Below are 26371 nucleotides of genomic sequence, written 5' to 3'. Positions count from 1 at the left end.
TCATTTTAAACCAATGAGGAACAATCACAGATTCTCATAAGCAGCTGTAGTCTTTCTCTTTCCTGTTTATTTGATGTGTGTGCGTGCGTGCGTGTGCGTGTGTGTGCGCGATTATGTCCCGTACACAAACCATCATATAAGCCGATCTGTGCCGGTCGCTGGTTTTCTGCTCGGCCCTGAACACAGCTGACGGCGAATACTTTCGTTCTCTTTGATGGTCTGAAGATTGATTACGCTTTACAAGCTTTCTAAAGCTCAGAAACCCGAAGCCACTACGTTGTGCATGCACGCGGTTGCAAACAGCAAATGCATGCATGCTCTGAGCTCGGTATGACGTGTCGTTCACGAGAGACTCGACTCTGTGCCAACCTTTTTTTTTTTTCAAGCTTTTCTTCTCCCCAGGATTTTCAGGATAAATGGAAGTCCATGTTCTTGCTATAGATTTTGTCAAATCGTAATTTTAGTGAGTTAAAGTGGTTCTTAGTGCGTGGTGTTGGTTTTACAGCAGATCATCTGTCTCCAAATCACTGTCCTCTACATCAGTGAGTCAAATACATAAAGATTTGGAATTTGAAAGAGTCGATTCTTATATTTAGGCGTCAGTAGGTCAAGAACATTTTGGAATTCTCAGCAGTAAATATGGTGTGTTTTTTTCATTTTTTGGGGAAAAGAAACCTTGTTAGTGTGTTTGATTTTTTTCTTTACTTTCTTCTGCTCATTATGATGTATAAGGTTTCATCAAACTGTTAAATTCATAGTTCACCAAAGACACGAGTCCTCACAAACCAGGATGTGTAGATAATGAGCTGCATTAGATCTGAGAATTTTGACTTTCCGGAAAGATGAGTAATTGTGTATCGTTGCATATTTTCAGGATAAATAGAAATAAAGGTGGCTGTGTTTATAAAATGTAGTATAATACAAGGTAAATGAGCATCATCTCTATTTTCTCTTTCCCTGCCAACTGTTTCTGTTCATTCTAATCCATTGAAGGATTGCGTGATTCTGCATTTGATCTACATTTTACAAAAAAACAGTAACTTTTATTTATGTCGAAAAAGATTCAAAAATACACAATGTTATGTTTTCCACAAAATTGCTGTTTCGCATGATTGCTAACTTCGAACCGCAAACTTGCTAAAATTGCTAATTTACAGTATGTTTTTATATTCATTAGTTTCTTATGTTGTGCTTTTACTTTCGCACTAATTGTTGCACATGTGCACTTTATTGTTAGTTTAGAGTTTTGTCTGGTTACGTCTTCCTGTTTGTTCATGTATGTTGTGTGATGGAGCGTCCCGGTCCGGGCGGAACGTTGTTTGGTTTTCTCGTGTACCGCACTGTGTACGGTTGGACTGACGATAAAAGTCGACTTGACCTGTGACAGGAATTCGGATCTTTCTGGCGAAGGCAACTGTCAGATTATATCATTCTTCACAATTATTCAGTATATAACAGTCTTTTCAATCGTTCTGTTTAATGATCCTGTTTATAATTCATTATATATCAGATTATCCTCTTATCTATATTACATCTGTGTGTGTATATACACTGTGTATGACATTTTACTATTGTACATATCACGTGTTTATAAGTGTTTATATCACGGCTGTCAAAATGTACGCAAAGTTTCTTTAACGCCACTCGTTTTAATTAACGCGGCTCGCATTTTACCATTTTTATAAAAAAACGTAAATATAAAAGAGGCGGAGTTAAAACTTTTGACGCCACACACGTTTTTCACAACGTCCTTTCTTTACTCTGATATATAAAAAATAGATTAACCCCAACGAAAGATCTTTTTTGATCGCTTAACTTCCTTCCTTTCTACTTTTCGTTATCGGCAACTGAGGAAACGCAACCGGAACTGTGATGTAATTCTTAAAGGAGCCGCGCACCATATTTAACAATCAAAACAACCACAAAAAATACATTTATTAGATTAAATATATTATATATAACTACAGAAACATGACCACAAAAAAAAAAATTAAAAGAATAATTTCCTGAGTGTAAACGAATTTTATAAATATAAAATTAATAACAAAGGCACAGATTTTATGTGAAATTAATATTTATAGAATCTGTTTCAATTAGATACAAGGTACAGATAACAGATAAAAATGTGCGATTAAGTTGTGATTAATCACGTGTTAACTCATGACAATCGTGCGATTCAAGATTTTAATTGATTTATATTTAATCCTAGTGTAATTAATCACCAGCCTCTGCACACTTTTATATTTATTTGATGTAAATTTGTTCACTTCTATATTACATGCTGTATATATTGGCATATATATTTGCACTTCTGGTAGATGCTGAAATGCATTTCATTGCTGTGTACTTTGATGACAAAGATCCTTATATCCCTCTCTCTCCTCTTTGTGCGACAACTAATGCGAACACAAACGGCAATGGCTGGTTTAGGATCTAAAAGTGTTGACTTTTCAGGAAGCTCTGAATTCCTGTCGTTAGTAAGTGGACATTTTCAGGATAAATGGAAGTAAATCTCGCTGTAGTCGTTGTAAAATTGTATAAAACTTGAGGTAAAGAAGAATGTAGACAGTTTCAGTAAACTCAGCGAGGCATTTTGAGTTTGAATTCTAATCACTAGTAAGAGTCAAAGGACATGAGTTTGTTTAACATACGTATGAAAGGAGTCTCCAGTTCCAGTGCTTTGGAGTTACAGCTGAAACTTTTCTGAAGGTTTACCACCTATTTCTGAATAGAAGAAAATACAAAATTTTCTTTGCTTTTTAAAACACACACACACACACACTTTTTATCTCCGGTTTATACTGCCCCACAAGTTTCAGTTTACATCCGTTAGGTGTTTTGTGTGTGGTTTTATCAGTCGTTTTGAGATATTTGTATGATTCTATGGAGTCTTTCCTTTCACTCACACATGAGAACACACACACACTGCTCTGTGGTTGTAGATGTAGAGGTGCAGGAAGAGTGGTTAGAGCTGCAGGTGGCAGGAGGAGTGAGAAAGATGATGCTCTTTCCCTCGTTCAGAGTTTGGTATAAAAAAAAATAAAAAAAAAATTGGTACATTTTGTACTTCTGCCTTTAACACGTGAAAAAGCGTTTACATTTTTATTTAATATTAAAACACCTTGGTGTTGTTGATGTTAGTGTGGCTATGCTAATCATGAGCTCAATTAGTGAACCAAGCAACTAGCTTAATGTACAGAAAAGAAGAAAGCATGCGTTTATGGGACAGTTTTCCAGGATCGGCTGATAATTACTGGGAAAGTGTTTTTGGTGTTTGAGACACTCGGTAATGTAACGGTATGAAGATTTTCTTTCATGATTAAAAAAATAAATCGATAAATGTCCAATGTTACATTTTATTTTCTTTGAAAAATCCTCCATTAGCACGAAGAACACTTCGACACTTGGTGTCTCCAGTTCTTCACTCATTGGAGATTTCTGTCTTGTGATGCAGTTCATCCCAGAGCAGTTCAGCAGGATTGAGGTGTGGTGACTGGGCAGGTGGTTCTATAAATATCACCCCAGAAGACTGTTTTCTCTCTAAATAACACCTACAGAACTCAGACATATGCCTTTTGTTGTACGGTGAAGTCGGTTCCAATGAGCCGCAGTCCAGATGGAAATACATTGTGTTGAAGTTTGAAATGGGAGCCATGTTGGTTCAGGATTCCAGGCAGTCCGATTACATCTTCTCTCCTGTTCTCAGTCTTACACAAGTTCTTCTGTTGGAGACAAAGATGTCACATTTGGACTCGGACCTTTTATTTTTTTTTATGTGTGTTTTTGACCTTCGTTGCAACAAACAATGAAAAGGGGCCAAATTAACAACCAGTTTTTTCATGTTTCTCAGCCATTTAAAGAGAGAGATGACCTAAATTAAGGCAATAAATGAAAGATTTTGGGTGAAATTATTTAAAACTAACATGAAATGTGAAAAAGAAAAGATTTATATATGTATTGGTGGTTGTTTGATGGTGTGCACACACACATGCAGTCAGATCAGGTCACGCTTTTCACATTAAACTGCTTTTCTATATGAGGCCAGCCCACCCATATTTAGACAGAACGCTTGTGATCTACACACACACACACACACACACACACACACAAAACCTCCTCTAGATGATGTCTCTATCTTGGGTTGCTTGCTGAAAGGCAGGCTGTGTGTGAGGCACATTCAATGCCAGATGTGTGTTAACACCTCAGTACTAACCGGCATGCGCGCACACACACACACACACACACCTATTTCTCTTTCTGTTCTCTACAGAAATTAAGTGAAACCCAATATACTCCTCAAAATTGACACTTTTTGGTTTTTAAGTAAATATTTGAACGTTTCCTGACAGGATTTCTGTAGGTAACTCGTGCTATTAGCCACCTAGCCACTGTTAGCAGTGAGGATTAACAACATCTATGCATATGGCTTAAAAAATTCCAGTCAGAAATCCTGTCTATTAGCTTGTTGACAGCAAGCATTAGCAGTAAAGAATTTTGCTCTCTCCTATTAGCTTGATTAGCTAGCATTGTGTAGAATGTTCCTGTCAGATATGACCTAAGAACTTCTAGGCCATGCTTCGTGATGTTTATTTTTCAAGCTAGCATGAGCCAACATGTCACAATGTCAGGTGCTAAGCGCTAACCACAGACGTTTTCTATTATGCTAGGTTTAAAAATTGTTTAAAAATCCTGTCAGGTTAGCTGGCTAGCTTGCTAACAATAGCTTGAACTGGAACATGATGAAGTAAAAGTGTTTTTTTTTTTTTTGTGTGTGTGTGTGTGTGTGTGTGTGTGTGTGTGTGTGTTTTTCTGCATTTCATCTGGTTCTTATCAGTTCATTGAATGGAACATGATGAAATGGAATGGAAAGTGTGTGTGTGTGTGTGTGTGTTAACGTGACGTGAGCACACCGTGTCGTACCCGGAGAGAACTTCACACCCACGCTTTGAATCTTATTTATTTATTTATTTATTTATTTATTTATTTTTTTAATCTGTGGATTCTGATTGGTCGAATTGGTTTCGATTAATTATTGATCACTTTCCACTTTGCTCGTGGCTCAATGCTTGAATTTGATTGGTCAGAGGGTGTAGGATATATTTAATTTTTTTGTCCTCGTGTTGTTCTATCTGTACCGTGATAAGGTCATATTAGGAAATGCGTTCTCTCCGATCCGTGATCGTTTCTATAGCGACAGATCACGTGTGAGGCGCCGGTGAGACGTGTCCTCCGGACTGATTATAAACAGGTTAAAAAAAAACGTGCAGTCGTTGTTGCATAACGTTTACAGGCGGAGTTTGTGTGTGGAACGGTCACGAGAGCGCGCTTTGTGGCATAGAAAGTCTTCGAAGTTTTCAGGACGACAGAAAGAGCAGGAAAGCGACTATAATTTATAACTTGTGTATTGTAATATAGTAGTTATGTGGTAGAGTTTGTATTTACTTGCATTTAGGTCTTGATGAGGACCAGGTGACTTGAATATTATCGGATATTATGTCCGGATAACGTGAAACCATAGAATTTTCAGAGGGTGTACTTTCTTTTTTACATGACCGTATATGCCCATATCCTATTCCACGTTTATGTGGCGATTTCTCCCCGTTCAGCCATAATCAGTCAGGTGGTAGTAAAGTCAGGTGCCGATGTAGGTGATGTTCAATAGGGTCTACAGCAGGAGATCTTCCAGCTCATGGAAAGCAGATCTTCATGGAGCTGCTCTGTGCACAGGTTTGGGTCTCCTAGTTCAAGTGAAGGGAGAATTTCGTTCCCAAAGACGTCTGATACAATTGTCTCCAAACAGAAACAGTTTGAAAAGAACCACATATGAGAAAATTGGAGCACAGAGAAGTACAAGAGGAATAAAACACGCCGTACCGTGCGGTCATGATGAACCCTGTGTCACTGTAACGGCTCATTCGTAGGGACGTGTGTATGGCGCGAGACGTCGTACGTTTTCCGGCAATCAGAGGTTTAATTCCGTTTATTTTTATTTGCGTTTTTTAACAATGGACATTGACTCACAGCATCTTTACACAGATAAAAAGGTTATAAAGGTGTATAAAAGTGTGTATAAGTTTAAGGTCGTTCTTTAAAATTGTATGTTTTTTTTCCTAATAAGCGAGTCAGTGGTGACTGTGGTGAGGGGGAAAAAAGTCCCTGAAAAGGCACATGAGCAGTCGTTTTCTTTTTTTCCCCCTGTAAAGATTTGCTCCATAAACGAAAAACGCTTGCGTTGTCGGGTAAATTGTTAAATTGGTAAGTTTTTGACCATAATTTGTTTTTCTCGTTCTGTGCAGTTGATATTCGGGAGATTAAGGAGATCCGGACGGGACAGAAGTCTCGTGATTTTGAGCGTTACGTGGAGGACTCGGCCGTCAGACCTGACCAGGCGCACTGCTTCGTCATACTCTATGGCCCAGAATTCCGCCTCAAATCCCTCAGTCTTGCAGGTACACACACACACACACACACACACACACACACACACACACACACCACAGCTTCAGGCTTACAGCAAATAAGTAGCACTGAATGGGTTACTGTAGTCCTGCTCATGCTCTTGCATATAAACACTGTTTATGTGTGTGTGTGTGTGTGTGTGTGTGTGTGTGTGTGTGTGTGTGTGTGTGTGTGTGTGTGTGCACGCTTGTGGTTTTTAGCCACGTCGGATGAGGAGATGTCTATGTGGGTGAAGGGTCTGAACTGGCTGGTGGTCGACACCCTACGCTCCCCCACTCCTCTCCAGATAGAACGGTCTGTACTACACCGTGACCTTTAACCTCCAAACCGTTTCGTTTTTCAGAGAAGCGTTCCAGTGAGTTTTCTCCTCCCAGTGTTCTTCAGTAACTCCGGCCGTTTATTATAATTCGAACGGTTTTAGATGTTTGCTTTTATTTCTGTGGAGTCGACGCAAACCGCTGACGCAGCTCTCACTGCCTAGGAGGCGTGGCCTAAATCGAGGGGGCGGGGCTACATGTTAGAAGTGGTTCTATATATTTTATTTACGTTTAAAGCATATTTCTGTCTTTTTTTAAATTGATATTTGTACAGATGGAGTTGGTGAGAGATCCTTTTTTTGGACCGTTTTACTTCCTTAAAAAAAAAAAATTTTTTTAAGGCGTCTGTTTCTGAGTGTATTTATTCATTTGTTTGTTTGTTTTTCTTGTCGTTCAGGTGGTTGAGGAAGCAGTTTTACGCTGTGGATCGCAGTAAAGAAGACAAGTGAGTATTGTATAAATGCAGCCGTTGAATCCTGAACTCGGTGCTGTAGAGCTGAACACTGTGGGTGTGGCCTTTATTTACTGGCCATGAAACCACACCCACTTTTTACTTTCAAACTCCATTAAACCATGATGTTGATTTTTCTCTCTCTTTTTCCTCTTACACACTCTTTCTCTTGCGCTCTCTCTCTCTCTCTCTCTCTCTCTCTCTCTCTCTCGGTTTGTCCCTCTTTTTCTCTTTTACACACACACACACACACACACACACACACTGCAGCTTCTTAATAATGCATTAAATCACATGGGGGTGGAATTTGTGCTTATGTATCAAAAAACATCTTGAAGAGCCAGGAGATGGAAGCAGACATCACTCAGTAGGGAATAAATAAAAGTTCTGAATTATAAATAAACCGTGTGTGTGTGTGTGTGTGTGTGTGTGTGTGTGTGTGTGTGTGTGTGTGTGTGTGTGTGTGTGTGTGTGTGTGTGTGTCACCTTACATCACTCACCCACAGAACAGTGTATAAGACTGGAGGAAAAGGAGAGGAGAGATTTCTACAGAATCGCTACACTTAATATTTACACATTGCTGACTCAGAAGTTTTGCATTTAGATCCGGACGGAACAAGCGTTTCTCTGCGTTGCTCACTGTTCCTCTGCATTCCTTAATCTTCCTCGACGTTCCTTACTCTTTTTTGGCGTTCCATACTGTTTCTCTGTGCTCCTCTTGCCGCTCAGTAAAGTTCTTTACTCTTCCTCCGCGTTTCTTGCTCTTTGTTGGCGCTCCATACTGCTCATTGGCGGTCTCCTCGATATTCTGTACATTTCCCCTTGGTGTTCCGTACTCTGTCAACACAGGAGCAGCATTACATTTTTGTTTGTTCCAGCCAATCAGAAGCCAGTATTTTTTGTGCTTGAGTAAGAAAGTAATAAACTGATTGTGTGTGTGTGTGTGAGAGAGAATATGAGCTGTTTGATGCTTCCTGTCTTCATTTAACAGCTTCATGTGCTGTGTTTTTTGTGGAAGGAGTTAAACTTGCTGACTCTGTAATTAGGTCTTATCAGCTTTTTCTACACACACACACACACACACACACACACACACACACACACACACACACACACAGACCTGTCGTAGAGAGAGAGCTAGAGTGTAGAGTCTCAGCTGGGGGCCGTAAGCCGCTACACATCCTGCGACAGGAAGTGAGGCTTAGAGAAGTGAACGTGCACCTTCCTCTCGCTCATCAGCACAACAACACAGCCGGAGAGGAAAGAAAGAAAGGAAGGCAGGAAGAAAGGAAGAGCATTGCATAGCCTGTCCTCGGGGGTGGTGGGGGGTTTCAGGTCGTCTTCGAGTTCCTGGTTAAATATCAATAAACACATGCAGTGTCCACTGCCTGTGTGTGTGTGTGTGTGTGTGTGAAGAATTCTATAGAATCGAATGAACTCCTATGATTTTGTGTATGTTTTGTTAAAGGATATAGAATTAAATAGACCCTGATAAGTGGGTGGGTGTGTGTGTGTGTGTTTGAAGAATTTTATGGACACCTGACCATAAGATTGCTATGTGCTTCTCTTTAAACCTCCCATTCCACATTTAGTCTCCAGTTGCTGTTATAATAAACTCTTCTGAGGAGATGTTCTACTAGATTTTGTGTTTATTGTGGATCCTCATCACTCAGGGCCGATGCGATTCGCTCCTGGATGCATAGCCAATGATGCAATACAGTAAACATGCGTATGAAGCAGCTACCGATGCGAATTGATCAGATTATGATTCAGTGTGTTCCGATGGAGAAATCTGATGCTCTGCAATTTAATATGGAACAAATCGTTCACTTTCATCAATTTTCATCAATCATCAATTTACTTAAGTGAATTCTGACTTCAAACTCAAAACCAGATGTTCCTGGTGTGTGTGTGTGTGTGTCTGTGTGTGTGTGTCTGTGTGTGTCTGTGTGTGTGTGTGTGTGTGTGTGTGTGTGTGTGTGTGTGTGTGTGTGTGTGTGTGTAGGAAGTTCCTCTCAGGACACGCCTCGGTCTCCGTAGTGTTGTGATGCGTCATGTTCACGCAGCAGCAGCGGTGCTGAGAGAACGCGCTCGAGAAACAGTTTAATGAGCAGAAATCGATCTACATTTCTAATATTGATCAGAAATGATTGCTAATTTTCTACATGGTAAAAGTGTAGCATCTCCTAATAGTTATATACAAATATAATATAAGTTTCTTTGTAACGACGCAAATATGTTACTATGCATCGCGATACACAACACTATACACCCTATATACACGCTATACACAACACTATACACCCTATATACACGCTATACACAACACTATACACCCTATATACACGCTATACACAACGCCAACTTCGATCCGACGCACACTTTATTTATTTATTTATTTATTTATTTTTAAATCTTTATCTAAATTTTATTTATTTGTTTATTAGAATTTCCTGTAAGGATCTGAAGAGCATGCTGAGCCAAGTCAACTACCGAGTCCCCAACATGAAGTTTCTACGAGAGAAGCTTCCGGTAAAACTACCCACACACACACACACACACACACACACACACACACACAGTGAAGTGAATAATTATTTTTATTGTTATTATTTATTGTGTGTTTCAGGATGGCGAGTTGAGGAGCGGCGACGTCTCGTACAGTCAGTTTGCGCAGCTGTACCGTAGTCTGATGTTTGATGCACAGAAATCTGTAAGTGGTGTGTGTGTGTGTGTGTGTGTGTGTGTGTGTGTGTGTGTGAGAGAGAGAGAGAGAGAGAGGGAAAAAGGGGTAATGGTAAGATAATCAGGTTCAACTCCCATAAGTGAAACTTACTCCAGCTGATCTGCGTCTGAAACCCCGTGTGTGTGTGTGTGTTCTCAAATGACTGCTAAATCAATACTGGGCCTCTTAAAAAGCTTCAACATCCCTCTGCTGAAAGCCATTAGTCTGTCCTGAAACACACACACACACACACTGAGATGACCTCTATGTACAGTGACTAAACAGTTCAATCCCATGAGTCTCTCTCTCTTGCTGTCTGTGCTCTTTTTTTCCTTTCTCCCTCTGTGTGTGTGTGTGTGTGTGTGTGTGTGTGTGTTTCTCATATGATTTAATCACTGCTGTGTGTCTGCTGTATTATATGATTATTTGCTCATATCAGAGAGAGAGAGAGAGAGAGAGAGAGAGAGAGAGAGAGAGAACGTGTGATGTGATTGCAAGATAAACACCAGTTTAACATGTGCTTTTATGTGATGTGTGTAATTAGTTATCTGCTTAATGTGAGTTTAATCCTGACTTCTCTCTTTTTCTCTCCTGCAGATGGATATTCCATTCCTTCAGAGGTACTCTCTCTTTCTCACGTTCTCTCTCTCTCTCTTTTTCTCTCCCTCTTTTCACTGCTCAGTATTCGTATCTCTGGTGTTTTTCTCTGTAACACGTCTCTGGTGGTGTTTGCAGTTTTATTGAGGGACCTGAGCAGAGGATCACACTGGAGAATTTCCAGCACTTTCTGATTGAGTGTCAGAAGGTGAGACAAGTTTTCTCTTCGCCGTTTCTCAAAGTTCTCCCCAGATCGCGAGATCTTCTCAACATCTCCGCTATCTTCTCGTGAATCTTAAGATAGAAACCGAGAAACTTTTAGAAAACTGTGAGAAAAAGTTACGCTCTTGGTACCGCAGCGGATTGTGGGTTTATCACAGAACCACGTGTCTGATTTAGAGTTCTGTTTATTCACTCTGTGTGGCCAAAAGTATCGGGACACCCGATGTGCGTCCTTCTTAAACTGTATACTGATATATTGGAACATCTGCAGTGCATTAAATGTGGAACGGGACGTTCAAAAAGAAACACAAAGCAATCTTGCTCAGGTGTCCACATACTTTTGGCTGAATTGTGTACATTTAGGTTTTTTTTGCTGTAACCAAACTTAAAAATGTAGTCACATTTTGATTTGTGTGTGTGTGTGTGTGTGTGTGTGTGTGTGTGTGTGTGTGTGTGTGTGTGTGTGTGTGTGTGTGTGTGTGTGTGTGTGTGTGTGTGTGTTCAGGAACTCTGGGCTACAGACAATAACAAGGTTCAGGAGTTTATGTTTCATTACCTGAAGGATCCACTGAGGGAGATCGATCAGCCTTACTTCTATCAGGATGAGGTGGGAAACACACACACACACACACACACACACACACCAGACACTTTGTATAATGTTACAAAACTGTTGTATGTTGTTTTCATTTGTTCATTTATTTCTTCATTAGTAAAAAACGTATATATGTATTTTATGTTTTCAGTTTATTAAATTTGTTTAATTAATTACTTGAGACGATTTAATTACTAATTAAATGACTTGCTAAAAATGTTTATGTATTGATTTTATTAACTGAGTCTTTGTTCTCAGCACATTTGTTTGATAAAGTAGAACGATTCAGGTTCGAGTGTTGCTGCGTTTCCTTTACTGAGGTTTTGTGGTCGTCTTGTTCTCTGCTTCTGACCTCAAGTCAGAGCTCTGTTTCTTTATCATTCACTGTGAAATAGTTTTTACATCATTTATAAGTAATGAATTATCATTTGCTAAAACTCTTATGCTACAACACGTATTTCCTGTGTAAAGATTTCTTTATTAAACCTTATGGCTACAAGGCTAAGCTGAAGTTGAAGCTAACGGACGTCATTAGCACAGAGATGGTTTATTTATTCATTCCTTCTTTATGTATAAAGCTGCGTTGAGACAATGTTCGTTGTTAAAAGCGCAATACAAATTAACGTGAATTGAATATTTACTATATGCTTGTCTTTGCATGACACATGAAGTTAATCATTAATTAATGATGAATATTAAGTAGCTTAGAAAATACTTATATAAACAATTAAATTACACAGTTCTACACTACTACACTACACTACACAATTTACTATACTATACAATTTTACACTAGTATGCAGTACTACACTATACTACACTATACTACACTACACATACTATACTTTTTTACACTAGTATGCAGCACTATACTATACTACACATACTAATACTATACTATACAATTTTACATTATGCAGTGCTACACTATACTACACTACACATACTAATACTATACAATTTTACACTATTATGCAGTGCTACACTATACTATACTACACATACTAATACTATACTATACAATTTTACACTATATTATGCAGTTCTACACTATACTACACTACACATACTATACTATACAATTTTACACTATTATGCAGTTCTACACTATACTACACTACACATACTAATACTATACAATTTTACACTATTATGCAGTTCTACACTATACTACACTACACATACTAATACTATACAATTTTACACTATTATGCAGTTCTACACTATACTACACTACACATACTAATACTATACTATACAATTTTACACTATTATGCAGTTCTACACTATACTATACTACACATACTAATACTATACTATACAATTTTACACTATATTATGCAGTTCTACACTATACTACACTACACATACTAATACTATACAATTTTACACTATTATGCAGTGCTACACTATACTACACTACACATACTAATACTATACAATTTTACACTATTATGCAGTTCTACACTATACTACACTACACATACTAATACTATACAATTTTACATTATGCAGTTCTACATTATACTATACTACACATACTAATACTATACTATACAATTTTACATTATGCAGTTCTACATTATACTATACTACACATACTAATACTATACTATACAATTTTACAATATGCAGTGCTACATTATACTACACTACACATACTAATACTATACTATACAATTTTACATTATGCAGTGCTACATTATACTATACTACACATACTAATACTATACTATACAATTTTACATTATGCAGTGCTATACTATACTACACTACACATACTAATACTATACTATACAATTTTACATTATGCAGTGCTACATTATACTACACTACATACTAATACTATACTATACAATTTTACATTATGCAGTGCTACATTATACTATACTACACATACTAATACTATACTATACAATTTTACATTATGCAGTGCTATACTATACTACACTACACATACTAATACTATACTATACAATTTTACATTATGCAGTGCTACATTATACTACACTACACATACTAATACTATACTATACAATTTTACATTATGCAGTTCTACATTATACTATACTACACATACTAATACTATACTATACAATTTTACATTATGCAGTGCTATACTATACTACACTACATACTAATACTATACTATACAATTTTACATTATGCAGTGCTACATTATACTACACTACACATACTAATACTATACTATACAATTTTACATTATGCAGTGCTACATTATACTATACTACACATACTAATACTATACTATACAATTTTACACTTATGCAGTGCTACACTATACTATACTACACTACACATACTAATACTATACTATACAATTTTACACTTATGCAGTGCTATACTATACTACACTACACATACTAATATTATACTATACAATTTTACATTATGCAGTGCTATACTACACTATACTACACATACTAATACTATACAATTTTACACTATTATGCAGTTTTACACTATACTATACTACACATACTATGCGGTTACACTCTATACTATACTACACTACAGGGAGTGCAGAATTATTAGGCAAGTTGTATTTTTGAGGATTAATTTTATTTGAGGATTTAATTTGAACAACAACCATGTTCTCAATGAACACAAAAAACTCATTAATATCAAAGCTGAATATTTTTGGAAGTAGTTTTTAGTTTTAGCTATTTTAGGGGGATATCTGTGTGTGCAGGTGACTATTACTGTGCATAATTATTAGGCAACTTAACAAAAAACAAATTTATACCCATTTCAATTATTTATTTTTACCAGTGAAACCAATATAACATCTCAACATTCACAAATATACATTTCTGACATTCAAAACCAAACAAAACAAATCAGTGACCAATATAGCCACCTTTCTTTGCAAGGACACTCAAAAGCCTGCCATCCATGGATTCTGTCAGTGTTTTGATCTGTTCACCATCAACATTGCAGCAGCAACCACAGCCTCCCAGACACTGTTCAGAGAGGTGTACTGTTTTCCTCCTTGTAAATCGCACATTTGATGATGGACCACAGGTTCTCAATGGGGTTCAGATCAGGTGAACAAGGAGGCCATATCATTAGATTTTCTTCTTTTATACCCTTTCTTGCCAGCCACAATGTGGAGTACTTGGACGTGTGTGATGGAGCATTGTCCTGCATGAAAATCATGTTTTTCTTGAAGGATGCAGACTTCTTCCTGTACCACTGCTTGAAGAAGGTGTCTTCCAGAAACTGGCAGTAGGACTGGGAGTTCAGCTTGACTCCATCCTCAACCCGAAAAGGCCCCACAAGCTCATCTTTGATGATACCAGCCCAAACCAGTACTCCACCTCCACCTTGCTGGCGTCTGAGTCGGACTGGAGCTCTCTGCCCTTTACCAATCCAGCCACGGGCCCATCCATCTGGCCCATCAAGACTCACTCTCATTTCATCAGTCCATAAAACCTTAGAAAAATCAGTCTTGAGATATTTCTTGGCCCAGTCTTGACGTTTCAGCTTGTGTGTCTTGTTCAGTGGTGGTCGACTTTCTGCCTTTCTTACCTTGGCCATGTCTCTGAGTATTGCACACCTTGTGCTTTTGGGCACTCAGTGATGTTGCAGCTCTGAAATATGGCCAAACTGGTGGCAAGTGGCATCTTGGCAGCTGCACGCTTGACTTTTCTCAGTTCACGGGCAGTTATTTTGCGCCTTGGTTTTTCCACACGCTTCTTGCGACCCTGTTGACTATTTTGAATGAAACGCTTGATTGTTCGATGATCACGCTTCAGAAGCTTGGCTATTTTAAGACTGCTGCATCCCTCTGCAATATATCTCACTATTTTTGGCTTTTCTGAGCCTGTCAAGTCCTTCTTTTGACCCATTTTGCCAAAGGAAAGGAAGTTGCCTAATAATTATGCACACCTGATATAGGGTGTTGATGTCATTAGACCACACCCCTTCTCATTACAGAGATGCACATCACCTAATATGCTTAATTGGTAGTAGGCTTTCCAGCCTATACAGCTTGGAGTAAGACAACATGCATAACGAGGATGATGTGGTCAAAATACTCATTTGCCTAATAATTCTGCACTCCCTGTATACAATATTACCATTTCCTTCTACACTGTACTTTACTACACATTATACTCTACTACATCCTACTATGTAATACTACAATTATAAATATTACACTATACTACACTGTACTGTAGCACACTGTTATACTGTATTATATTAGTACCGGTGTGAAATTTCATTTTGAATCATTCTTTTTGTCTTTTCTTCATGCCCCCTCTCTTCATTCTCTCTTTCCCTATCCATCTCGCTCTTGCTTCGTTTCCTCTTAGTTCCTCACATACCTGTTCTCTAAAGAGAACTCCATCTGGGATTCCACACTGGACCAAGTGCATCCTGAGGACATGAACAATCCTTTGTCACACTACTGGATTTCTTCTTCACATAATACGTAAGTGTTCAATCTCTTTCTTACACACACTCACACACACTCACACACACACAATCTAAGATGATTTACACTTCAAATGACTGAGGTACAGGAACAAGTTTTCATCTTTTGCACCCTAGAATATTGTGGGCGGAGCCAGGAATAATGCGGCTCACTGATTGGTTGAGCACAGGGGTCTAGTTAGTGTCTTCTCTCCTACTGTAATAGCGTCTTTCCCGTGAAGATTCGGTGCAAATTCCCAGCTGAATCGGCAATGATTGTTTTTCTGTTTCTACTTCCCACATGAACACGTATTCAGAGTATTCCAGTATAATCTAAAATAAAACATAGCAATGTGAAGTCTTTTTTAAATTTAGATTCTGATTGGTCAGAACAGCAGCACAGGATTATATTAATGTGTCCGTTACCCTTTTTAAAGCAGCAGCTCATTCATAGGAATCCATGTGGTGTTCATGTTTGAGTTTTCTGTAAGGAGAGAATGTTTTTTGGAACATTTTATGAAAGGAGTCTCAAGTGTGAGCTCTCAGGAATTTCTCAGGAACAGAAACTGGAGGAAAAAATGAGTGGATGATTCGATTATGGTTGCTGGTTTCATGGACGTTCCTCTTCATTTAAATGGTGTAAGGTCTCAGACCAAACTGTGGATTATCACCTTGTACCATGGTCACTTTCCAGCATTGAGGATTTGAAGCTGTTGTTAGATTTTGCAGAACAATCCTGATGATGATGATTATGATGATGATGCTGCTGGGATCTAAAACATGTTCTTGGTTTACTGGACTTTAAGAACCGTGGAGTAAAAGTTGAACGATGGCGTGTTCGAGGTTATAAATAGATAAGCAGTGGGTTATGAGTGGGTAAAAGGTGAGAAGCCTTGATCTTGAATGTCATTTCTGTTGAAGTCATTGTGGCCTGGTCACGCCGTGCTCGGACTATGATGGAAACCATTCGCTTTTTTCCCTTCCCATGACTACCTCAGATCTGCTGACACTCTGCTGACACTTTTTTATTTTTATACCCAGTGTTTCCGTTGAGGTGTTGTGTGAACACCTGACTGGAAGATTGCTATGTGCTACTTTTTAAACGTTTCATTCCGCATTTGGTTTCCATTTGCTCCTTTTATGAGCTCCACTTTTCTGAGATGTTTTACTAGATTTGTGAAGATTCATTCAGCCCCAAGGCCGAAGGTCTTCCTGGTCTCTCGTTGTTTCCCAGTGATGTTCTTCAGCTCTTGAAGCGTGCGCGTGCCGCTTGAAACACCTTAAACGATTCGTCGCAGCATCGCAATAGGTCAAACGTCTCTGTGGCAGATTTGATGTGGGAAAACACGTGGTCAGAACAGCACCAATCCCACAGCTTTCAGTCTTTTACCACACTGACTTATGATGCCTGGTGCTCCCTGTGACTGTGCGTTTCAGCCTTTTGCTGCCATCTGTTGGCTGTTACAAAAATTGTCTTGAAACTTTTGTCATTTTAAATATGGCGATACACAATTTGAATCGTATCGGATTTCCAATAAGACACAAATGAATATTTTGAGGAGGAAAAACGGGGCGTAGTGGCAGTCGTCTGGCTGAAGGGTGGCGCTGTGGTTACGTTAATGAACAGTAACAACACAAAATGAAATGCCTCTCTCACACACACACACACACACACACACATACACACACACACACACACCCCTAAAACACACACACGAAAAATAATTCAAAACGTGAGGCCAGAAGATAATGTGTCACTGTTCAAAGCGAAGACTTCCGAGCTGCAAAAGTTTGTACGCCTCAGTTAGAGCCACACACTCCACTGAAGTGTAAGAGTCTGATTTCATGCGGCGAAGCAGCAGATTGTTGTGTAAACAGAAGCCTGCAGGGAGAGAACGAGAGAGATGGGGGGAGAGAGAGAGAGAGAGAGAGAGAGATGTGGGGGTAAAGGAGAGCGTTTTTACTACAGCATACACATTTCCTGGCCCTGACGCAAGTGTCTGTTTTTAGCTACCTGACGGGAGACCAGTTTTCCAGCGAGTCATCTCTGGAGGCGTACGCCCGCTGCCTGAGGATGGGCTGCAGATGCATCGAGTGTGAGTGTGTACACACACACACACACACACACACACACACACACACAGGCCTCTTCATCGCAGCACATGCTGTAAAATCCATTATGTGGTACTAATGTCTAATAAATGATCTGTGTTTGATAAAGAAATTACTATTATAATTAATCGTATTACATACGGTTTTATTTTAAGTATGAGATACAGAACTTTTCTGGATAATTCAAGATGCAGTTCATTGTCAGTTTTGAGTGTAAATGCTTAAAAAGACCAGAACAGGTGAACAGAAAAGTGAGAAACTTGAAACACAGGAAAACTTTGATCAGGAAAAGTATTAAATTCATGTGTGTGTGTGTGTGTGTGTGTGTTTGCAGTGGACTGCTGGGACGGTCCTGATGGGATGCCGGTCATCTATCACGGCCACACTCTCACCACCAAGATCAAGTTCATCGACGTTCTCACGACCATCAAAGAACATGCCTTTGTCACATCCGAGTGAGTGTGTGTGTGTGTGTGTGTGTGTGAATATACAATACACACTTGGAACACACACATTATACAGCCAAAACTTTGTGGACACCTGACCATTGCTTGCTCATATTTAGTCTCCATTCACTGTTATTATAAGCTCCACTCTTCTGGGGAGATGTTCCACTAGATTTTGTGGAGGTTTGTGGAGCCACAAGGAGGTGTTGGTAAAGTCAGGATCTGATGTAGGTGAGGTGAGGAGGCCTGGTCAGTGTGAAAAATGAATCCCAAAGGAGTTCAATAGGGTATGAAGCACTATAGTGGAAGATCTTCCAGGTCTTTTAAATCATGGAAAGCAGATGTTCATGGAGCTGACTTTGTGCACAGGGGCATAGTCATGCTGGAGCAGGTTTTGGTCTCCTAGTTGAAGTAGAGGCAAGATTTCATTCTACCAAATGCATCCAAAGACGACTGATACACTTGTGTGCTTCTAAATTTGTGCAACAGTTTGGTGAAGAACCACTTATGGCTGGAAATGTTGTCCATATACTTTTGGCTCTAGTGTATTGTATAAAATAATCCATAATAAACCATATCTTTATGTATTGTTAATGCTGCAGTTCATTCTTTGACCAGCAGGGGAAATTGTGTTAATAAACACCAATGATTTCTGTAGGACATTTGTGAGGAGTTTGAAGCTCACCTACAGCGTTACAGGAAAAACATCACCTAAGTTTCAGATGTTCAGATGAAAGATGTTGGCTTGGCATTGCCATGGTTGTGTTTTTCTTGATTTTATTTATTTTTTTGCTTCTAGATTTCCCATAATCCTCTCAATTGAGGACCACTGCAGCATTGTTCAGCAGAGGAACATGGCCACGCACTTCAAGAAGGTGTTCGGGGAAATGCTTCTAACTAAAGCGGTTGACATTTCTGCAGACGGGCTCCCGTCACCGAATCAGCTCAAGAGGAAGATTCTGATCAAGGTGAGTCCAAGAGTAGACCACCTAAAAAAAAAAAAAAACCGCTGTGACAACAGCTTGTTACACCATGACAAACCTGTAGAAACATGTAAGAACATCGCAAGCCATCTAGCAACCACCTTGAATATCATACCAACCCCTAAGCAACACCATAATGATCAGGAATCCCGTTGCCTACCAACTGCTTAACAACACCCAAGTAATCTCCTGGACTTTCAAAGCAACACCCTAGCAACCCCCTAGCAACCACCTGGAATATAATTGCAACCTCCCAGCAGCGGTCTGGTAACCACTTGAAATACCATAGCAACCACATAGAGGCACCCTAGCAACCACCTGGAATACCATAGCAACCACATAGCGGCACCCTAGCAACCACCTAGAATACCATAGCAACCACATAGCGGCACCCTAGCAACCACCTGGAATACCATAGCAACCACATAGAGGCACCCTAGAAACCCCCTCTTATAAGTCACCTCATATTAGATGTGTAACACTGAAACACTGACATTGGAATCAGCAGCAGTCGATTGCTGGAGCAGTGTTGAGGCATTCAGGGGCATCAGTGTTGAGGTATCAGTGTTGAGGTATCGGTGTTGAGGTATTCGGGGGTATCGGTGTTGAGGTATGAGTGTTGAGGCGTTCGGGGTATCAGTGTTGAGGTATGAGTGTTGAGGCGTTCCGGGGTATCAGTGTTGAGGTATCAGTGTTGAGGCATTCGGGGGTATCAGTGTTGAGGTATCAGTGTTGAGGTATTCGGGGGTATCAGTTTTGAGGTATCAGTGTTGAGGTATTCGGGGGTATCAGTGTTGAGGTATTCGGGGTGTCAGTGTTGAGGTATCAGTGTTGAGGTATTCGGGGTATCAGTGTTGAGGTATCAGTGTTGAGGTATTCGGGGTATCAGTGTTGAGGTATTCGGGGTATCAGTGTTGAGGTATTAGTGTTGAGGTATCAGTGTTGAGGTATTGGGGTATCAGTGTTGAGGTATCGGTGTTGAGGTATTCGGGGTATCGGTGTTGAGGTATCGGTGTTGAGGTATCGGTGTTGAGGTATGAGTGTTGAGGCGTTCCGGGTATCAGTGTTGAGGTATCAGTGTTGAGGCATTGGGGTATCAGTGTTGAGGTATCAGTGTTGAGGCATTCGGGGTATCAGTGTTGAGGTATCAGTGTTGAGGTATTCGGGGTATCAGTTTTGAGGTATCAGTGTTGAGGTATTCGGGGTATCAGTGTTGAGGTATTCGGGGTGTCAGTGTTGAGGTATCAGTGTTGAGGTATTCGGGGTATCAGTGTTGAGGTATCAGTGTTGAGGTATTCGGGGTATCAGTGTTGAGGTATTCGGGGTATCAGTGTTGAGGTATTAGTGTTGAGGTATCAGTGTTGAGGTATTCGGGGTATCAGTGTTGAGGTATCGGTGTTGAGGTATTCGGGGTATCGGTGTTGAGGTATTGGGGTATCGGTGTTGAGGTATGAGTGTTGAGGCGTTCCGGGTATCAGTGTTGAGGTATCAGTGTTGAGGCATTCGGGGTATCAGTGTTGAGGTATCAGTGTTGAGGCATTCGGGGTATCAGTGTTGAGGTATCAGTGTTGAGGTATTCGGGGTATCAGTGTTGAGGTATCAGTGTTGAGGTATTCGGGGTATCAGTGTTGAGGTATTCGGGGTGTCAGTGTTGAGGTATCAGTGTTGAGGTATTCGGGGTATCAGTGTTGAGGTATCAGTGTTGAGGTATTCGGGGTGTCAGTGTTGAGGTATCAGTGTTGAGGTATTCGGGGTATCAGTGTTGAGGTATTAGTGTTGAGGTATCAGTGTTGAGGTATTCGGGGTATCGGTGTTGAGGTATTCGGGGTATCGGTGTTGAGGTATGAGTGTTGAGGCGTTCCGGGGTATCAGTGTTGAGGTATCAGTGTTGAGGCATTCGGGGGTATCAGTGTTGAGGTATCAGTGTTGAGGTATTCGGGGGTATCAGTGTTGAGGTATCAGTGTTGAGGTATTCGGGGGTATCAGTGTTGAGGTATTAGTGTTGAGGTATTAGTGTTGAGGTATCAGTGTTGAGGTATTCGGGGGTATCAGTATTGATTAATTGTATAGTTTTGGTAATTGTTGTTAACCATGAAATTGCTCTGCCTTGTTTTCACTCTCACTTTATCGCTTTATTAACATTTCACTGCTTCCACGAACAGCACAAGAAGTTAGCAGAGGGAAGTGCGTATGAAGAGGTTTCCACGTCCACCCCGTACTCGGAAAACGACATCAGCAACTCCATCAAGAACGGAATCTTGTTCCTTGAGGATCCCATCAACCATGTGAGAACCCGGTTTCATTTCTCCTCAGTCATGTTTCATTTAACGCTATTGGGACCGAGTCTTTTATGAGCGGTGGAATCTTTTCTTCTCGCTGTAGGAGTGGTACCCGCACTTCTTCGTTCTGACGAGCAGTAAGATCTACTACTCGGAGGAAACCACCAGTAACCAAGGCAATGAGGATGAGGAGGAACACCGTGAGGTGAGCAGACTAACCCCTGTGTGCAGTGGAGGTACTGAGAACTCCCTGAAGCTTGTACAAGTTACGGTTGTAACATGATGTACTCTTTATCCATTTGTAGTTACATGTAATGTGTGAAAACGGTCGTATCCTCACCAGCTTCTCCGTGATCCTCCTGATCTAATTTCTCTCCAGGTTGGGAATGGCATGGATCAGCACGTCAGCGAGAAGTGGTTCCATGGGAAGCTGGGGGCGGGACGTGACGGACGTCAGATTGCGGAGCGGCTCCTCTCGGAGTACTGCCTGGAAACAGGTGCTCCGGACGGGTCGTTCCTGGTGCGGGAGAGCGAGACGTTTGTGGGAGACTACACTTTATCTTTCTGGTAGGATTTCATGTCTGTGTTCGATTGTTCTACTGACGGTTGAGAAACCTAACAACCTGATGCTGCTGCTTGGTTACCATCTGACTGAAGAAACGCATCAAAAATGGTATTGAGGACTTGAGTTCGAGGTGTTCCAGGATGTTGGTGCACAATGAGAAGATGAAGAAGGTCCCAAGGTGAAGTGGTGATCACCTTATAGCATGGTCACTTCCAGCATTGAGGAGTTCGAGCTGCTCACACACACAGATAAAGTAGTGCCAGAAGATGCCATTTATTTATATTTATATTTACAGCTTTATCTGTTATACACCTGAGCAATTGAGGGTTAAGGGCCTTGCTTAAGGGCCCATCAGTAGCAGATTGGCAGTGTCGGGATTTGAGTCCATGACCTTCTGATCAGAAATGGAACATCTTAATAATACCGTGTGTGTTCCGCGTCTTTAAGAATGAAGCTGTTGTTGATCTGCTGTTTTCTTTTTCGTTCTGTTTCTCATTTGAAAGTTTTTTTTCTTCAGTTCAACAAATTCATCTTGCGCCTCGAGCCGTTTATCAAAATCCTAGATGTTCCACCACACGCAAAACTCCTCCATGGAGCTCAGTGAGGTCATTAGGAAATGTGTACGTCTCACTCTGGATGGAACTGGAACTGGATGTTACTATGGTTACAGGTGTTTATAAGCAGCACATTCGTTTAACTACCTGAACACACATGTAGTTTGCGTTCGTCAGTTGAAACTAAACGAATGTGCTGCTTATAAACACCTGTAACCATAGTAACTCTTGCACCTCGACTCCAAAACGTCCTCCCTCTGCCACGTCCCTCTAATAAACTCATTTCTTATCCTGTCCATCTTCTTCAGTCCTGATAGAAATCTCAGCATCTTTCACTCTGCCACCTCCAGCTCCACCTGTGTCCTTCTGTCCATGCATTATAATGTACAAGTTGTTTAATTGTGTGTGTGTGTGTGTGTGTGGTGGTCCTCAGGCGTTCAGGTCGTGTTCAGCACTGTAGAATTCACTCTCGCCAGGAATCCGGCAGCCCCAAATTTTACCTGACGGACAACCTGGTGTTCGACACGCTCTTCGCTCTCATCACACACTATCAGCAGGTGGCGCTGCGCTGCAACGAGTTCGAGATGAAACTGACCGAACCCGTGCCTCAGACGAACGCCCACGAGAGCAAGGAGTGAGTGTGTGGGTTCAGTTTCACACAACGGGACAGTCCAGAATTATCTGCAGTGAAGAAATTAATAAATAAATCAAATCAAATAAAAAGGAAAGAGGGATAGAACATTTGTGATAGAAATGTAGAAAAAAAAATGATAAAAAAAAAAGTTGGGGTTTATGGATAAAAAAAAAATGATATAAATAGATATAAAATTGAGCTAAATAGAAAAAGAACAATTAAATAAATAATAATAATAAAAAAACAGTATAATAATATATACCATTAAATTGAATGAATTTGGACTTAAATACTTTCATTATAAATAATTTTATTAATATACATATTATATTGTATATTTTTGCTGTTTTATTTTCCCCAGTTAAATGGCCTTTTTTAAATATTTTATATTATATATTATTTAATTATTGTATAATTATATATTTATATATGATATTATTGATATTATTATTATTATATTATATATTATTTAATTATTGTATAATTATATATTTATATATGATATTATTGATATTATTATTATTATATTATATATTATTTAATTATTGTATAATTATATATTTATATATGATATTATTGATATTATTATTATTATTATTATTATTATTATTATTATTATTATTATTATTATTATTATTATATTATATATTATTTAATTATTGTATAATTATATATTTATATATGATATTATTGATATTATTATTATTATATTATATATTATTTAATTATTGTATAATTATATATTTATATATGATATTATTGATATTATTATTATTATTATATTATATATAACTATTATATATTTTATATTTTTATACTTCTTTTTTTTTTCCTCAGTTAAATGGCCTTTTTTTTTTTAAATTAAATAATGTTTCCCTGTACATTGTATATTACCTACAAACACCCAAATAACCACCTGGAATTCCATAGCAACCACAATAAAACAAACCACTAGAAATACCACTAAACTTCTAGCAAACACCTGGATTTTCAAACCAACCACCACTGGAATACTATAGGAGTTGCCTAGAAGTAGTTAACCACTTGGAATTCCATGGCAACCACCAAACAACAGTTCATTACAAATATCAGTTTATGTAATACCAAGCAAAACCACCTGGAATACCATAGCAACCACCTAGCAACACCCAGGCCACCTGAAATTTCAGCTAAATGACGACCCGAAAGTCCATAGCAGCTGCTTAGCAACCACAGCTTAGTGACGACCTGAAATGCCATAGCAATCATTTGAAATATGCTAACAACTACCTAGAATACCATAGCAACCACCTAGCAACACCCAGTAGCCATCTAGATTGTTAAAGCAACCCCTGAAGAACTGCATAGTGAGTTTCTGGAATACCATAGCAACACCCTAACAACCACCTGGAATACCATAGCAACAACCTAGCAACCACCTGGAATACCATAGCAACACCCTAACAACCACCTGGAATACCATAGCAACAACCTAGCAACCACCTGGAATACCATAGCAACACCCTAGCAACCACCTGGAATACCATAGCTAGAATCTAGCAACCACATGGAATACCATAGCAACACCCTAACAACCACCTGGAATACCATAGCAACAACCTAGCTACCACCTGGTTTATATTATTTGCATGGTATTAGCATGTAGCCTGCTAATAAACAAAGACCCTATACCAAGCATGTGTAATGCGTTTCTTGATTACGGTGTTTCAGGTGGTATCACGCGTGTCTGACGCGGAGCCAGGCGGAGAACATGCTGATGAGGGTGCCCCGTGATGGAGCCTTCCTCGTGAGGAAGAGGACGGAGCTAAATTCCTACGCCATCTCCTTCCGGTACATTCTTTTTTCTTTCTCTTGTTCTTTTTTCCCATCCATTTTCCCTGCACTCTGTCTTATGTATTGAAAGTTTGGTTTTGGTCTGTTTCTCTCTCTCTCTCTCCATCTGTCTGTCTCTCAGAGCGGAGGGGAAGATTAAACACTGTCGGGTGCAGCAGGAGGGACAGACTGTTGTTCTTGGTACGTCAGAGTTTGACAGTTTGGTGGATTTGATCAGTTACTACGAGAAACACCCTCTGTACCGCAAGATGAAGCTGCGTTACCCCATCAATGAGGAGACACTGGAGAAGATTGGCACTGCTGTGAGTCACACACACCCCAAGACACACACCAACACACACTTGATACATTCTGTCTGCTCCCATGCACGTGTCTGTCTGCTTCCTCTGCATGCGTCTGAGCACCTTTCTGACTGTCTTTTTTTCTATTTGCTCATCTCTCTGTTTCTTAATTTCCTTGTATAACCATCTGTCTGCTCTCTTTGGGTCTCTGTCTGCACTACTATGTTTGTCCGTCTGCGTGTGTCTGTGCTCTTTTTTGACTGTCTGCTCCATTTGCGTCTTGGTCTGTGGTCCTTTCTGTCTGCCCGCATTACTACGTGTCTGTCTCACTCAGTCACTGTCTGTCTGCACTGCTGTGTCTCTGTCTAACCTTCTGTCTTACCTTCTGTCTTTTTCTTCTTTTGTGTCTATCTTCAACTAATTTTATCTCCATCTCTTTGTGCGTGTGTACAGGAACCGGACTATGGTTCTCTGTATGAGGGACGGAACCCGGGTTTCTATGTGGAAGCCAATCAAATGCCTACATTTAAGGTAACTACATTTTTTATTTTAGTGTCTCGAGTAGTTTAGTCTTGTTCATAAGAAGCTTTGGCTCTCTTACTGTGTGTGTGTGTGTGTGTGTGTGTGTGTGTGTGTGTGTGTGTGTGTGTGTGTGTGAGCAGTGCACTGTGAGAGCGATGTTCGAGTATAAGGCTCAGCGTGATGACGAGCTCTCCTTCAGTAAAAACGCCATCATTCAGAACGTAGACAAGCAGGAAGGAGGCTGGTAAGTGTGTGTGTGTGTGTGTGTGTGTGTGTGTGTCTCTCTCTCACTCACACTCTCTCTCTCTCTCTCTCTCACACTCTCTCTCTCTCTCTCTCTCTCTCTCGCTCTCACA

General features: G+C 39.8%; 1 protein-coding gene across 1 annotated transcript in view; it reads left to right on the top strand.

Moving 5' to 3' along the window:
* Positions 1–26371, top strand: part of plcg1 (phospholipase C, gamma 1) — a 47068-nt gene that overhangs the window by 12758 nt on the left and 7939 nt on the right. Inside the window, exons 3-22 of the mRNA XM_046870114.1 lie at positions 6297–6449; positions 6660–6753; positions 7174–7221; positions 9675–9759; positions 9857–9940; positions 10550–10572; positions 10688–10757; positions 11277–11378; positions 15707–15825; positions 17817–17902; positions 18253–18373; positions 19164–19332; positions 21510–21632; positions 21730–21831; positions 22006–22193; positions 23179–23379; positions 25090–25209; positions 25334–25514; positions 25947–26024; positions 26156–26259. Of these exons, the coding sequence (XP_046726070.1) occupies positions 6297–6449; positions 6660–6753; positions 7174–7221; positions 9675–9759; positions 9857–9940; positions 10550–10572; positions 10688–10757; positions 11277–11378; positions 15707–15825; positions 17817–17902; positions 18253–18373; positions 19164–19332; positions 21510–21632; positions 21730–21831; positions 22006–22193; positions 23179–23379; positions 25090–25209; positions 25334–25514; positions 25947–26024; positions 26156–26259 (2251 nt within the window). The remainder of the gene's footprint in view (positions 1–6296; positions 6450–6659; positions 6754–7173; positions 7222–9674; positions 9760–9856; positions 9941–10549; positions 10573–10687; positions 10758–11276; positions 11379–15706; positions 15826–17816; positions 17903–18252; positions 18374–19163; positions 19333–21509; positions 21633–21729; positions 21832–22005; positions 22194–23178; positions 23380–25089; positions 25210–25333; positions 25515–25946; positions 26025–26155; positions 26260–26371) is intronic.

Source organism: Silurus meridionalis, chromosome 16 (genome assembly GCF_014805685.1).
Source record: "Silurus meridionalis isolate SWU-2019-XX chromosome 16, ASM1480568v1, whole genome shotgun sequence".
NCBI classification, from domain to species: domain Eukaryota; kingdom Metazoa; phylum Chordata; class Actinopteri; order Siluriformes; family Siluridae; genus Silurus; species Silurus meridionalis.
The sequence above is the reverse complement of the archived record's forward strand: the minus strand, read 5'-3'. Positions and strand labels throughout refer to the sequence as shown.